The sequence below is a fragment of the Tauraco erythrolophus genome, chromosome 7, assembly GCF_009769465.1.
Source record: "Tauraco erythrolophus isolate bTauEry1 chromosome 7, bTauEry1.pri, whole genome shotgun sequence".
NCBI lineage: Eukaryota > Metazoa > Chordata > Aves > Musophagiformes > Musophagidae > Tauraco > Tauraco erythrolophus.
The window spans coordinates 60,837,542-60,852,754 of NC_141471.1; the positions used below are offsets into that span (position 1 = coordinate 60,837,542).

A 15,213-nucleotide genomic window follows, 5' to 3' on the forward strand; every position below is an offset into this window, starting at 1 on the left:
ACTTCTGCAAGCATTTAGATTTTTGAGAATTTCTGTAGGACTCTTAAGTTCAGTGGAATTGCTTTAATCACATCAAGTATTCGCAGTACCTTAAACCAAGGATCTTTTTTTAACTATTTGTGACATACCCTTTAATTTTGTTGGGATTTGGCATTTCATTTCTAAATGTTTTAAGCTGATGATGTTATTTAAATTTCCTCCAACTTAGAAAGAACTGCAAAGTGATTGATAAATTGAAACATTGCATAACAAGGGATCTCCTTCTTGCTGTATTTCAGTGTGTTTTCTGAAAATTGTTAACCTTGGTAGATTATTTTTTTGCTGATTTAGCATGTCTGCCTTTGCTTTCTTAGCTTTGTTCAGGCGCTTACCTTATTAGTCAATGAGAAAATAATCTTAATATAACATGACCACCAGAAGGAAATCACTCGCTCTTCCTAGCATCGTTAGTGTCCAGTTCAATAAGAAGCCTGTGATCTAAGACAGTTAGTTGTGTTGCACTGTAATTAAACCAGCTCATTTTCACGACAAATTTATTTCGAGCAGTGTTCTTGTAGAAAACAGTAATTTGAACGTAACCTGCGTTTGCTGTGGGAATCCCACAACAGTGACGTCTCCTGAAAATTTGTAATACTGAATTGCCTGTCTATAAAAGTTGAGCATGTTTTCCCTAAAGTCATAGAAAATCATAGAATCATCGAATGATGAAAGCTATATTGCTCTCCTGCAGTCTGACCGTACTTAGTTTTTATTGCCTCCTGAGCCCATGAGAAAATCCGTAATACGTTTAAAACTGCTGCTCTCATCATTCCAAGCCTCAGATGCAGACGCGTTGGCTTCTACTACCTCTTCTGCAGGTGCTAAAAGGCTCGGTCCTGCAAAGTGCTGCTCTCCCTCTGGTTCTGCTGATTTTGGTGTGAGGTTGGAGGGCCCAGAACTTTCTAGTTGTCATTCAGAAACACATAGATTTGAGTCTTAAGGAATTCTTAGCTAAAATCTGAGTAGCTTTAGAATTTTTGTTGCGAGTACTGGAATTGCCATTATAGCTACTAACGTCAAGTTGTGCTTGGAAATACCCAGGGGTGTATCAGGGGGTAACTCTACTTCCATCTATATGAGACAAGACTGTTGTCAGTGGAAAGCCGTGGAAATAAGGAGCGTTACGTTACATGTCTTTGGTACTGGGAGATGCTAAGACAGTTTAGAATACATATGAAATGAAAAATATGAGCTGGTATTACATTACGCCTCAATCCCCCCAAAAAACATACTCTGCGTTTGCAAAGATAAGGTTAATAAGTAAAAATTTAAAAATAATAAATAAAAAACCAACAAAAAACCCAAGCAAAACAAAACAAAAAATAATTAGATACAGATTTTTGGTGAGCGATATGAGTTATGTGTCTGTTCAGAAGAAATCTCATCTGTTACTTTAATACAGGCTCTTTTTATTTTGTTCTTTTGCTTTTAAGCCAACACTGAGACTTATCAAAAGATTGCATTTGGAAAAAAAAAATTCTAGAGCATTTTTCTCATATACTGTAGCTTAAAAGGAATGTGTGAAATTCAAGATTGGAAAGTATTACACAAAAGTATTCTTTTTCTTTTTTTTTTTTAAACACGTTTTTCCTCAAACCTTCCTCTCTACCAATGTCTTTTTCCCACAAGACTCTAAAGGAAAAATGACATCAAATGGTAAAATCCTGTTGTATGTTATTTCCAGAAGAATCCATGGAAATCTTGAATATGAGTTTATCATTTGCACTATAACGTTCCATTGTTAAAAGGAGCAACATATTGAAGAGTATTCAGTTGCTAAATACTTGATGGTAAGCAAAAGCTGATGTTTCTGTGAATATTACAAAACACTTAGGAATTTGTAGCACCTCAGATCTGCTGTGTGATAATAGGAATTAGAAATGGAAAACTTCTGTTATATCAGCTTGACCATCTCCCTGACACCACCAGATTGTTGTCTTCATTGTGGTATTAATTTGCAAATGTCATAAGCCATGTGGCTTCTACCACTTCCCTTGGGAGAACACATGGCATTAAAGCAACTTTGAATATTCCTTTCCTTGACTTCATCTTCCTGATCCTCTTTTATATCTCTTCTTCGCACTAATGTTATTTTGCCTTCAGCTATTTTACTTCTCTCCCTCCCCTCTTGGTTTTTGGTTGTGTTTGTTTGGTGGTGTTTTGTTGGTTTTTTTTCCCCCACAAAATCACACAAGTATTTACACTGTTCCTTTGGAATTTCTTCTGGTTTGTTTTATCTTTCTGGTACTGAGGAGCCATGGGCTTACGCGTACTGGGGGCTATAAAGAAAACCATTGGAAATCTGCACTGGAGAAGCTGATGTTTATGTGTGAAGGTACTAAGTTGTTTTGTGGCCATACAAGTTAAACTTGCACAAGAAGCACAGCACAGACCCTAAATGCAAGTCTGTATCAGACTGATTATTCCTGAAAAGGTGATTTTTTTTCCTCTATAAAGCTAATATACTTTTTGTTCTATGTTTGACTGAAGCTAGTGTTGGTTAAAGCTGCATCTACTTTACGTGTGTGTAGCTCAATTTATTGAAAGCTTCATTCTGACAATTACTTGTGCATATTAGGATAACTGTACTATTTTGATTTAAGATACAGGTACAAGAGTAGAGCTCTGCGAATAGCTGGGTTTTTTTTAAGGTTCTGACTCGAAGCAAAAAGTTTTAAAAAATTATCATTTGGGGACAACCTCCAATGATTGATTCAAGTTTCTCTTTTGCTCCTCAAATGAAATATTTCACTTAGACTTCATATCTACTAACTGATTTAAAAAAAAAAAAAAAGCAAAACAAAACACAAAACCATTCTATTCCAGGAAGTTTATTTGCAGTACTTCAGTGTGAAAGGAAAATTCAAAAGATTTTGAAAATATTAAAAAAACTGTAATTATTTACTTTTTTTAGCCAAATTGATCTGACAAATTCAGCAGAAATTTTCTGAGGAAAATCATCTCAGCTGAAAAATTTGCTCATTATTAGCTAAAGTTACGTAAGTAGATAAGGAATGTTTGAAGTTATACTAAGGAGGAGGTTGTAGGTTTTCAGATGTCAATGATGAGCTGCAGCCAACCTATTGGAGTAGAAATTGACTGTAATAAACGTATCATATCTGTGAGGGATCTTAGATCTTCCTGCAGACAGACACTGGGCGACTGTCTCCAGGAGTAGGATTCACTGCCATTCATATGAAAATGGTGGAAAATCTTGCCCTAAAGCTAACCTGCTCCTGGAGTTTTGCCTATCTGTCATGGTGATCGCTTGTCTGGGAAGATAAAGGATTTGTTAATAGTCAGTTGGCTGGTCTGGCTGTCTGTAAGTCAACAGACAGCACAAGGAATCAAGACTGATGACTATGACATTACTGCTCCCCAGGAAAACTGTGAAGAGTTGTATCTATGCAAAAAAAGACCCTGTTTTTAATATATTCTCATCTGTCTAATCTCAATGTACATGGCCCAAATATATATATATATTTTAATGACAGCAAATTGTTATAGAGCCAACATTTCTTAAAGTCTTAGTAGGACTTTGGGTTGCAGTGAATAGGTACAAGCATGACGAGGAATAAATGGAAGCGTTGACATTTGTGTGGTGACAATTAGTGAAGTTTTGGGTTTGTAAAATGCGTGTTTGCCTTGGAAGCCACTGAATTTATTTGCTGTCCTAACAAAGGCTGATAGTTAATTAGAAAGAAGGGAAGTTTGGCCACTGAAAAGTAAACTTGTTTTTAGAGATTTACTTCCTGGCAAGAAATATCTCTTCCAGATGAAATGTGTCATTTCTGCTTTCTTATGATGATTTCTAAACAAAACCAACCATTTATCAAAAAATTTGCAAGCTTCCTTAGAAAAACGTTGCAGATTTGATAGGTGGTTGTGATACACCAGGTGTTTGGAGTAAACAGGCTCTTTTCAGCCAAAATTTTGGCTTTATCAAAATTACATTTCCCTCAGTAATGATCAGTGACTTCATTTCAGATTGGTAACTGCTTTTTAAGCAGCTTGTCTTCCTGCAAGCATATTCAGTTTGCTTTGTAATAATTTTTGGATTTTTTTTTCTTGAATTGAGCTTAGAATACTGTTGTTAGGGTGCTGCTTCCCGAGCTCTACATTGCTTCCAGCTAACCGACGTCCCATTCCTCTTGTTCTTCTCTCCTTGATATCTATAAATGTAAGCTGGATTCAGTGTTTTGGCAGCTCCTTGTTTCTTACAGACTGTATTTATTCCAGCAGTGTGTGTGTAGGTGAGAGTGTGTGTGTATATGTGTATATATGTATGTGACTGGGGTCGTTAGAAGAAGCAGCTGTGCAACTTGGAAATTTTTGGTCATGTCACTGGATGCTTTTCCTGATGTTCAAATTTGGTAATTTTATATCAGAACTATTTCATATGTCGTAGGCGTTTTCTAAATATGAAGCAGAAGAAAAGAACTTTGCAACACTATAAATGTAGGAGTCTGAACTCTACCATTTACAGTTCGAACTGGTGCACGCCTCCTTACCTTGCCCAAAACAGATGGGCAGTAATTCAGTCTACTTTTTTATTCTTTGGGCCCGTTCATGGCAGCTTTGATACTTTTTAGGTGTTGGGGTTCTCAACAGAAAATTTTGTAGTAGGGATGTGTATGGGTACGTGTGTGTGTATACTGTATGATGTGATGAAGGCTGAAGACAACTGTATGACACAAAACAAGCACGGCATAAATTATTAATTATCAGGATAAAATTAATGATAGGGATATTTAGTTGCTGTTTTGGAAAACAAAGAAACAAAACAAAGAAATTGCCTTAGAAGGGACACTGTAACCTTTCCTAACATGCCCCTTTTCACAGTCAGCCTGAGTTGCCACAAGCCCATGTCTGCAGAGTCTCCATTGAGGGCACTGCCTGTGAGGGCATGAATGCACAAGAACTTTGTAAGGTGTTTAAAAGCTAATTTTAGAATAAAAATTTTAAAATTTATTTATTTATTTATAAAATCTCGACACTTGGGAAATGTTGCCTTTGTCATTGTTAACTCCTCGTTATCTCCATTGTGTTACACTGCTACTACATGTCACTTGTAAGTCAGAATGACAGAAGGAAGATTTTTAGTGATTTTTTTTTTTTTTAAGTTTTGTGGCAGTAGACCCTGATAGCCTCAAGGTAAGAGCTGCCCTTCTATCCCTGTTATTTTGGGGCAGTTTAGAAATTTAACTATTGATAGCTTCACGTAGGCTGGACTTGTCACGTTAGTTGCAGTTAGTAGGGGGTATGTTTAAGAGTGAGTGATGGAAACTGTTGTTTCACATTATCCATCCTGTGATGTATGTAGTCCCTTAGGACAAAGAAAAGTTCGCTGAATGAAGTCCTTTCTCTCAGTCACCCTACTCCCTAAAGGAAAAGCAAATTTATTTGATTTGCCCAATTCTTTAATGAATGAGTCAGTCGGTGCTTCCCACTCATTCGGCTACCATCACTCCCCTTTCAGATACAAATCTCTGAGCATTTTTAAATTATGTATGCAGTGATCAGTGACTCACTGGTGACTTGGGAGGCAATGGCAAGGCTCGCTCTGTTTATTATTCCATAAGAAGTGATATAGAATACTGATCATGTCTCCAGTTTCTCCTGTTAAAGCCATGTAAGAAAGTTTGCAGCTTGTCCATCGTGGTGATCAATCTTCTGCACCACATTAGAGTTGATGATTTTACACTAATCCCTTTTGCACTCCAACTAAACTATGTCAGTTTGCCTGGGATAAGTGAGAGATTGTTACTTTCTTAAACTTTCTGAAAAACTCTTTGGAGTGTGTTCATGGAATAAGGATTAAATGCTAAGAAAAAAAGAAGCTGTATATCTTTCCTCAAGCAGTGTATAATGATAAAGAAAATTATTAATAGTGAATAGATAGGAGTTCTTAAAAAGAAAATTACCATGATTTTCAGAAATGTGACTTGAAGGTGCTGGGGTAAATCTGTCATCTTTTGTTAACAAAAAAGCAAAAAGAGCTATTAACTTGGGTCATTTGGAACATTTCGTTTTGGATCCAAAATTTTATGAAAAACAGTTACTTTAAAGCTGTAGCTTGTTCTAAGGCTGTTTTATGTCAGGTCTAGAAATAGCAATATTATCCGTCAGACCATGAGACGGGGTGGTTTTTTCCTCTTTTAGGTGGGAATAGCTGAAGAAGGGGGTGCCTCCCTTCTCTAACTTAATCTGAACTCAAAATAACTTTTGTTGTCTTGTTATAACAGCCCTTTCTCTGAGTCACTGTATGAAAGAGACTGGGAAGCATTGGATATTGTAGATCAAACACTTCAAAGCCAACTTTGACTTAGTTTTATGCATACTTCAGAGTAGACTAATGTACAATAGTATCCAGGAAACTCAGCCAGTAATTCATAAGAGTCCAAAATGTTCTCCTTAGGATGAATCATAGCAGCATAAATGATAGGATTGGAGAAGATCCTTTAGGTCATCCAATTCAAAGCCCGTGTATCTTCCTCTTCACTAATCCCCACTAGGATTTCATCTACCCTATCTTTGCAAACCTCTCATATCCTCGACTCAGCCACCTCCCTGGGTAGTTTCTTCCATTGCCTAATTGTTTAACCTGAACAACTTTAAACCTTACACTGTCATGCTTAGTGTGAGCAATTTATGACTACAGAAAACGATCCTTTCTTCTCCCTTCTGTCATCATGCTCAAATGTCATTCTGCCCTTTAAATGTTGGGTTTTTTTGTTGCGTTGTTTTTTAGTTTGGGTTTTTTTTTCTCTAGCTGCATGAATAATAATTTGAGGAAAGCTGAGGTTTTTTAGCTGTCTTTGGTGCTTCTGTCACTGTAACTGATTTTCTTTGAACTTTAGTTTTTCAAGACTCAAAACTACATTTCGATCTACAAATGAACTTTTTGTGACTCGATGATACATACACCTTAAGTCATGCTTTTCAAGAGGCAGATTAACAGGACTGAAGTATTCTGTGTCTTTGCTTATAGAACCTGCTTTCATGAGGGTGCTAATGTGCTCCGTTTGACAATACACAAAACAATTTGCAGGATTTTGGTGACTGAAGGTGGAATCTGGTTTTGACCTCAGATATATGCAATCTCCTGTTACTAATCGGGATATTAATTTAATGGTATGTTTTAACAGTTTTGAAAACTTACCTCCAAAAACTCCTGGGGTTGCCTACTGTAGAGGAGTTAAAATTTATCACGATTATTTCCAAAAGCAGTTTCCCAGTTCATAACTGTGTTGATAAATAGAGATATAAACCTTTTACTATACATTTGTCTAAGTCTGTGCTCAGACAAGTATTATTCTGGTAGGATTTTTGGGTGATCTATAACATGAAACATTGAAAACTTCATAATGGGGGATACGAAGATGGAAGGAAGCTTTTTGTCCTGATGAAATGAGGTAAAGGAGCCTTAATCCACAGAATTTTTAATTTTATACTCTATTTCTTAGAATCTGTCTAAGCTTGTCAGAATATACTGATGATAATCCTCTCTGATGTTAATCATCTCACCTACTGTGATACAGCATGTGCCAATTAGATCAATATGAAATTTGTTTTCCTAGATGACTGATAAACATTACATGTTGAAAAAATACAGGGTAGAGGTGGAAGGCTGATTATTGCAAGCCATGTTTTCATACTGCCTCCCATTTTGGAGTTACACAATAAAAATAACTACATTCTGTACATTGCACATCACCTATGAGCTCACCTCTCCCACAATTTACTCGGCTGGTAGTTCTTTGATCCATGCAGAAGTATTCCAGGTTCCCTATAGCCGTGCATAGCGCTGTCAGGCAAAGTTGTGTGAATTTGAGGTAAATACTGCTATATTACTGCAGTTCTGCCAGCCCATAATTACAGTTAACGCATTAGGTTTAGTGGATCCACTGTGTTTCATGAGCGTGAAAGACACTCTTACTCTTACAAGTAACTATTGCCAATTTTTGGCATGGCAATAGACACAAGAGTACTTGTAAGAAGTCAATGTCGTGGAAATAAGAGGTTTTGAAAGCAGTATTTTGGGCACTAGTTTATGGCTCAAATAAATTCTTTTGCATTATAATTTTATAATCACCTTTTAATTTTTCACGTTATGTTTTCAGCCTAATAAAGGAAAAGATGTCTTAGGATATTATAGCTTTTTTCATTAAGATTTCCACCTCCCTCCCAATATTTTTGCAAACCTCCCTTCCTTAATTTCTGTGCTCTTACACTTCTTAGATGTCCTCTAGCCAGTCCTTAAATGTACCGCGGTTGAGGGCACCGTGCAGTGGCAGTGTTTCATGTCTTAAGTGGGCAGCTTAGTGGGCAGTGCCAATGCACAGGTTAGTGCCTCCTGGTCTTTGGGAAATCGGTGGCTAATCTCTTCAGGTACAAAGAGCTGACCATAATCATACCACCCTTTTGCTGTTTCTCATGGAACTACGTGTGTGCCCAACTTTTCTAAGAGTGCAGAAACCAGTTTCATAATTCTTGCAAACACTTTTCCGTGATTGTGGTGGGAAAGCAGGACATTCTTCAATATCTTTTCATGTAGTACAGAGCTGTGAACAGCTCCAGATGTGATCTCAACTAAGCTACATAGTCAGGAACAGTTTTAACTGTGAGCTCTGCAGCGGCTTCTACACTGCCCTGAGCTACGTGGGGTATTTCACTGCAAATGCATGTCTTTAACAGCTTTTTCCACTGTGCAGCTTCTGCAGGGCAAGTATCTGTGTCTAAGATTGTTATTTCCAAGATGTACTTCAAGTGGTACCTCCTTTTATCTTCTCTCAGTTTTGTTCATCTCTTAGTCCTAGAGCCAAATTTCTTTCTCCTCTCCAGCACTTGTAAGCTCATCTTGGTTTCTTATAATCCGCACGTTTCATTATCATGCCACCTACTCCTTCCCCGAGATCGTTAATGAAACAAGATGGGACCTGCTGCTGGTCCCTATGGCATCCCAGCATGTGCTATGTGATAAGAGTTTTGAACAAAAGAACTTCCATTCGAGGGCTGACCTTTGTGAGCCCTAGTCAGCTCTTAACATGGTATTTTTAATTGTCCTTAAAAAAAAAAAAAAAAAAAGGAAAGAAAAAGTAGAAGCTTCAGTAAGGGAACTTCTTAGGCCCTTGGGGGCCTTGGGCTTCCAGCTGTTGCTGAAATTTTACTGCTTTAGTCTTTTGTATCTTGGCAATTTTATCCTTGATCTCCTGCTCTGTTAGCTTCACTGATGCTTTCCTTCAGTTTCAAGACTTGAGAAAATTTATGCAGTTTAATAGCGTCAGCCATGAAAACCATTGTAAATACTGAAATGCCCAAACACACAAAAAAATTGATAGTGTAAAATAAAAACTGAAAAAGAAATCTAGATGTTCACATGGAATTGCATAGACCTAAATGAAAGCATATTGATTTAAAATTATGTAGATTGTTGGTGCTAAATTCCATGTGAACATGATTGTGAAGGCAGTCGGGCTGACAGGTACTGGTGGCTTGGATTTAGAAGATCTGGATGCTCAAATTTTATTCTCCTGACCTGCTGGATCATTTCACTTCACTGGGCGTGTGGGGATTTCAGCCTTCTTCGGAGATGGCTCATAAGGGGGGAAAAAAAGTACAACCAAAACCCATAAAAGCTGTGTGTTATTTTTATTATTATTCATATATCTTTTGGAGATGGTGCCAATTTATTTTGGATTACTTTATGTTCATTAGAAAAGGATTTAAGTTAAATAATTTTCAACCTAAACTAAGAGTGGACATGTAAGATACTGCTGGGTTAAATAATCACTTTAAATTAAAGTCATGCAAGTATGTGCATATACAAATTTGTGTGATTATCCAGTGTTCTTTTTCTCCCTAGATATTCCAAGCAACTTTTTATCAATTTCTACCCATTTTTCCAGTTCTGCCAGGTTCATTATTGCAAAGATTAATATCCAGTCCAAGATGGATTCATCTCTTGAACTGATACTTGAAAATAGGAAACTCATGCTCTTGGTTTAGGGCAGAAATTATCTTCAATACAGGGGTTTTGCTATTTTCCCCTTGCCCAAAGTATTAGTCATGTATATATATATAAAAAATAAATAAATGAGTTTATAGAGCCTAATCTTCTATTGTTTTGCAATTTGTATTGCCAGTTCTACCTAGAAAAAGGGGCCAGCAAAATGCAAGTAGATTGGAGTAACTGCGTCTCAGATCATATGCCCCGTTGTTTGTCATTTTTTCTGATGTAAAAGCACTCTGTGATTTTATAACTTACACTGTATCATCCATCATGTGCATAAAAGAGCTGATGTGAAATTGCCCTTATTGCCTTTATTTTTTTTATATTTTCTAAACTTGTGAGTGCTTGAATTTGCAAGTCATGCATTTTTATCTTACCTGTTTTGCATGTAATAAATTGTTTCCCCCAGCTATAAACAAGGCTGTTACAAACTGATGGAATCAACAATCTAGTGCATGTAGTTGCCAAGTACACTGAATTTTTAAGCATCTTCTTTCTGCTTTGTAGGTTTGTCTGAGGATGCAGCAGAGGAAGCAGAAAAGCCGTGAAATCTGAAGACAACCCTTAGGAGGAATTTCTATCTGATGTCAAATGCATTTATAATGCAGCAGTACCCATCTGCTTGACTCTACTGGTTGCAGCTTCCAGAAGGAGAGGACTGTGCTAATTTATACAAAAAAGTTCCACGCTAATCATTTTGGTTGGGTCCCCCTGCCAACTGCCAGCATCCTTTCTGTGGACGAAGTTTAAGCTCTTACCCAACTGTGGTGGGGGTGTTGTGTTACTTTTTGCAATATATCAGCCCTTTCTAAGGATTCAGTTGATTGATCAAAGACTCTGTACACACAGTTAAAAGCAACCTTTGTTTCAGGATGTGTTTTATCTTCTTTTTTTTTTTTTAAAGATATTCTGAACTGTACCTCCCTTTGAGATTATATTAACATTTGTTATATCACAGTTTTGACAAAAGATAACTATCTCGTTTCCTCCTGTACTAACATTCACCATTCCAGACAGCTGAATTCACCACCAGAAGAAAAACTGGTGATCCATCAACTTTTTTTTCCCTGTCTCCTTGCTTATACAGACTCCTGCTCTCTAGAGATATAGGGTAAAATATGGTTACTGGACATAAAGGGCAAACCCTTTTGCCATTAACTATGTCAGTATGAACATGAATAAAGTTTACACTGTAAGTACCTTGAGCACAGCAACACATGGATCTTTTTATGGTTACCTGTGATTTCTGTTTTTCTTGTCAATCAGTCTGTTCTAGTTATGGGTAAGATTTTCAAACGTAACTAGCAATTTTTCAGTGCCTTAATTTTTATTAATCCAGTTGGAGGGTGCTTTGAGAGTTGAGTTTTTAGAAAGTGCTGAGTATTCGCCGTCTGAAAGTCAGGTCCGTGCAAGGTGCCTGAAATGCAACACCCAACAGCTGAGGTGACTTTTGAGAGGACTTGGCCTAGGGTTTGGAAGCGTCAGGCTCATGTCTGGATTCCTGAGAGTGAGTTGAGATATCAGTAGAAGATGCTTGGAACTGAAAATAACTGAGAACCTGGGTCAAGTGTGAAAACAGGCATTTGAACGAGGCCTCTCCTGGCTGTTGCTGGTTCATCCCAAAACACAAGTTGCGGTGTCTTGGATGGCAGATACAAAAAGCACTGCTAGTCTCAGCTTAGTTTCTGGTGGATGCAATTGCATGAGCCATCTCCCTGTCCCACGCTCCTGTTGGTTTCCTCAACGGGGCTTCACCAACTCCTGTTCCAGCCGTAGAAGAGTTCCCTCCAACTCATTTCTCCTGTTTCAGCAGAGGTTGAGACAGTTGCCGTGGTCTGTGCTAGCTTGATCTGTGGATGGAAAGGAGATGTTATTTTTCAGGATGTCTTAAGCCAGCAATTTTCATCATCTCCACATCTACTTTCAACCTCTTTGCATCCACCCCAAAACAAAACCAGCTTTGCACCACTTATGTGTCTGCTGCTTAACCATCTGGTCCTACTCTGGCTCAGTAAACATGATACAACTGTGTTTCATGGAGCCTTTTTCAGCATGTTAGCTATTAAAGCTAAGTGGCCAGGGAACTGGGTAAGGCTTCTGATGCCTCTAGGGCTGAAATGGGCAGCAGCTCTCAATAAAAATGACTCCTGTCCCCCAGGAGACCTCAGATATCTACAAGTTGTGGGGCCAGAAATCTTGCTGCTTTCCCAGGAAGGAAAAATCCTACCCCCTGCTTGTTATGGAGTGATTCTGCTGGCTGAGTTTTCTTCACTCTGATCCCTCCCCGTGGTTTTTGTCAGGAGGGTGGTATCCAACCCATTGTCAAGGTACCCTGCTGCGCTGCGAAAATTACACAATAAAATCATCTCCTGTAGTCTCTGTACACACCTCAATGACCAAAGAAAATCCATGGAGAACTAATCAATTACTGTAGCTATTAGGCTTAAACTTTAACTATAGATCTCAAATCTTCTTTTGTCCTCTTGTCAGTGGCTACTAGGTAATCTAGAAAAATCAACCACAGTTACTACCTAAAGCCCGTAGCATAACGTCGTAGAATCCTGGACCAAGGAATCCAAAGTTATAGGCATATAATATAGCTGGGAAGAGCAGTGCAATGAGACTTCTGTGAAATATATTAGTCTGTCATAATTACCATTATTGAATGTGATCCCAGTGCTCAGAGCTGCCTAGCTTCATTGAGAGTTTAGGGTAAACAACGAGTAGGCACTCAGGTCAATTATATCATCCAGTCTTATTTGGGTTATTTTCTATCATTGTAAGATGTAAGGCTCAGAAGCACTCTTATTTGCCTTTGCTGCTCCATGCTTTGTAACATGAGATCTCATGAGAATAGTTTTACAGAAAGGGGAAAATATACTGGTAATAAAGGCGAAGGGGGGAGGAAGGTGGAACTGTCTATAGTAGTAATGTATGACCTCTTTGTATATTGCACTAAATTGCAGTATTTGATAGTATCGTCAGGATTTAAAAGTTGCATTGAGTAAAAATTACTTAGTTTCCCCCAATGCCAAATAGTCCATCTAATTCAGAGGAAGGAAGTCATTGAAATGTAGTCATTTGCACAGCAGGCTAAGAGGAAATATTGTAAAGTAATTCTTAGCAGGTCTCAAATGTAGTTTGAATTTTTAAGAACGTTCTTCTTGGCTGGAAAAAAATAAGGCCAATTACAGGATGTTTTGAAGTTAGCGAGTTGGCCAACTGAAAAATGTAAGGAAACAGTGCTAGTTCAGGGGGACCAAATGTTTGCTTCTCATCAATGATGCTTCTAGGGCCAAGACAGACTTTGCTGGCCAATCAAACCATTCTGAACAGGATTTGAGAGTAATACCTGGTCAGCTGTTCCAGTCAGCGTAAATGTGCAGCCTGGCTGCACATTTAGCTATTTGAGGAGAATTTGATGTGTTTAGGGGACTCACAGATAAAAAATGAATTTTAAGTTGTTATTTTATTGAAATTCATTTTGTGTACGTGTATCTAAAAGGAATTTTGTGACATTTTGAAAACCACACTGTGAGTCATAGCAACTTTATTATATTTGTGCTATAGCACTTTGAACTGCATTTTCTAAAATAGATCCTGATGTAAAATATATACTTCTTTTTTCTGTTAAACAAGTAAATACTTCTAGAGTTTATTTTCTTAGTAGAGTTTATTTTCTCAATGCTATTGTCCAAGGACTTTTCTTTCATTTTGTTTTTGTGCTGTTGCAATTTAGAAAAACAGATTAAAACAATTACTACTCTGATGACAAAAAATCTGGAGGTCTGGGCTCTGCTAATCTTTTGGGCTTTGAACACAATGCTGAGTTCAAACCAGGACTGTTGTTTCCAGCCCCATATTGATTTTTCTGTCCAACTATTATTAAACTATGACACAGAAGAACAACATTTCTTTACTTCCAAGGGGCTGAGTTTCACTTTACAATGTCCTGTCTTTTTCTCTTCTTCAGCATTTACTTTACAGTGAGCATTAGAGATAAGTTTCAGTATTCTTGTATTGCTTATAAAGAGTAATTTACTGCTATAAACTGAATTTTGCTGAGTAGAGATTGTATTTCTATGTGAAGTCCTTCCAGCATAAAAGAAAATACACAGCATGCATCATGTTGAATAAATATCTTTCCTTCTTATCAGAATATCCTGTTTATAAATAATCTACTAAAAAAAAAAAAAAAACACACTGCTGTGAAGGTGCTGTAAAATATATGACCTACTCCTGAAACCAAGGTTCTGTATTGCTGCTTTATTTTAAATTAATCTTGAGTTTCCCATAGCCTTGTTCGTTGTCATCCCTTGACATCATGCTGTTTTGTTCCTTTACTCCCTTGTAGCATAAGGTTCCTGCGGTATTTATGTGATACCTTCACATGCTGTTTGCAGGTGATGTGGTCCCTTTGCAGCTCAAAGGTGAAGTTTGCATAGTCTTCCTCTGTTTCAGGAGCCTTGATCCTATTGAGAGGACAGAATGCCCTCAGGTCCTGTTGAAACAAGTGGGAGGTGGAGGCACTCAGTGTCTACAGGGCTGGGCTTATAATTAGCAAAAGTGACCCAAGCTAGCAGTGGGTTTGAATGCACTGTTTCCATGAGGATTTATTCTAATATTCCAGTGGACCAAGTTTAACACGAGTTTGATACTTACATAATGACTGAAAAACAATGCTTGGTTTAGAGTCTGAAACTCCTCCTACTTGTCCATCTCTTGTCTTGTAAATTCTTACAACGGTCAGTGGTATCCGAAAAGATCGTTTCTGCCCTTCTCCTTTGCAAGATAGCTGGCTGTTTGCTGTAAAGAATCTGCTAATTTGGGGGAATACGCTTTATCCAGGAGACCAGCAGATCACAGCAGAGACACCTGGCACTTTTGTTAGCGTTAACTGTTTGGCCAGTGATTTAGTTAATCATGGGATGGAAGCATAACCCAGTTAATTGCTTTGACCTGTTCTCTGACAATGTGTCCTGACTGCTGTATCTTTACATCTGCTGTAGCAAGGAGTACAAACACGGGCAACATGCAAGCACGTTTAAATAACTACAATTGTTATTTTAAAATTCTGTGGTATTTTTCAAGAGTTTCACGATCTAGAAAGCAGGAAAGGGAGTAAATCACCATTATATTTGCATATGCACTCATTTTTTGTC

At 37.7% G+C, this 15,213-nt stretch overlaps 1 protein-coding gene across 1 annotated transcript in view; it reads left to right on the top strand.

Annotated features, from left to right (window-relative positions):
- The window catches only part of BBS9 (Bardet-Biedl syndrome 9), a 301,146-nt gene extending 290,530 nt beyond the window's left edge, over positions 1-10,616 (top strand). Inside the window, exon 23 of the mRNA XM_086614220.1 lies at positions 10,559-10,616. Coding sequence (XP_086470346.1) covers positions 10,559-10,599 — 41 coding nt within the window. The 3' untranslated portion in view covers positions 10,600-10,616. The remainder of the gene's footprint in view (positions 1-10,558) is intronic.
- The last annotated feature ends 4,597 nt before the right edge of the window (positions 10,617-15,213 follow it).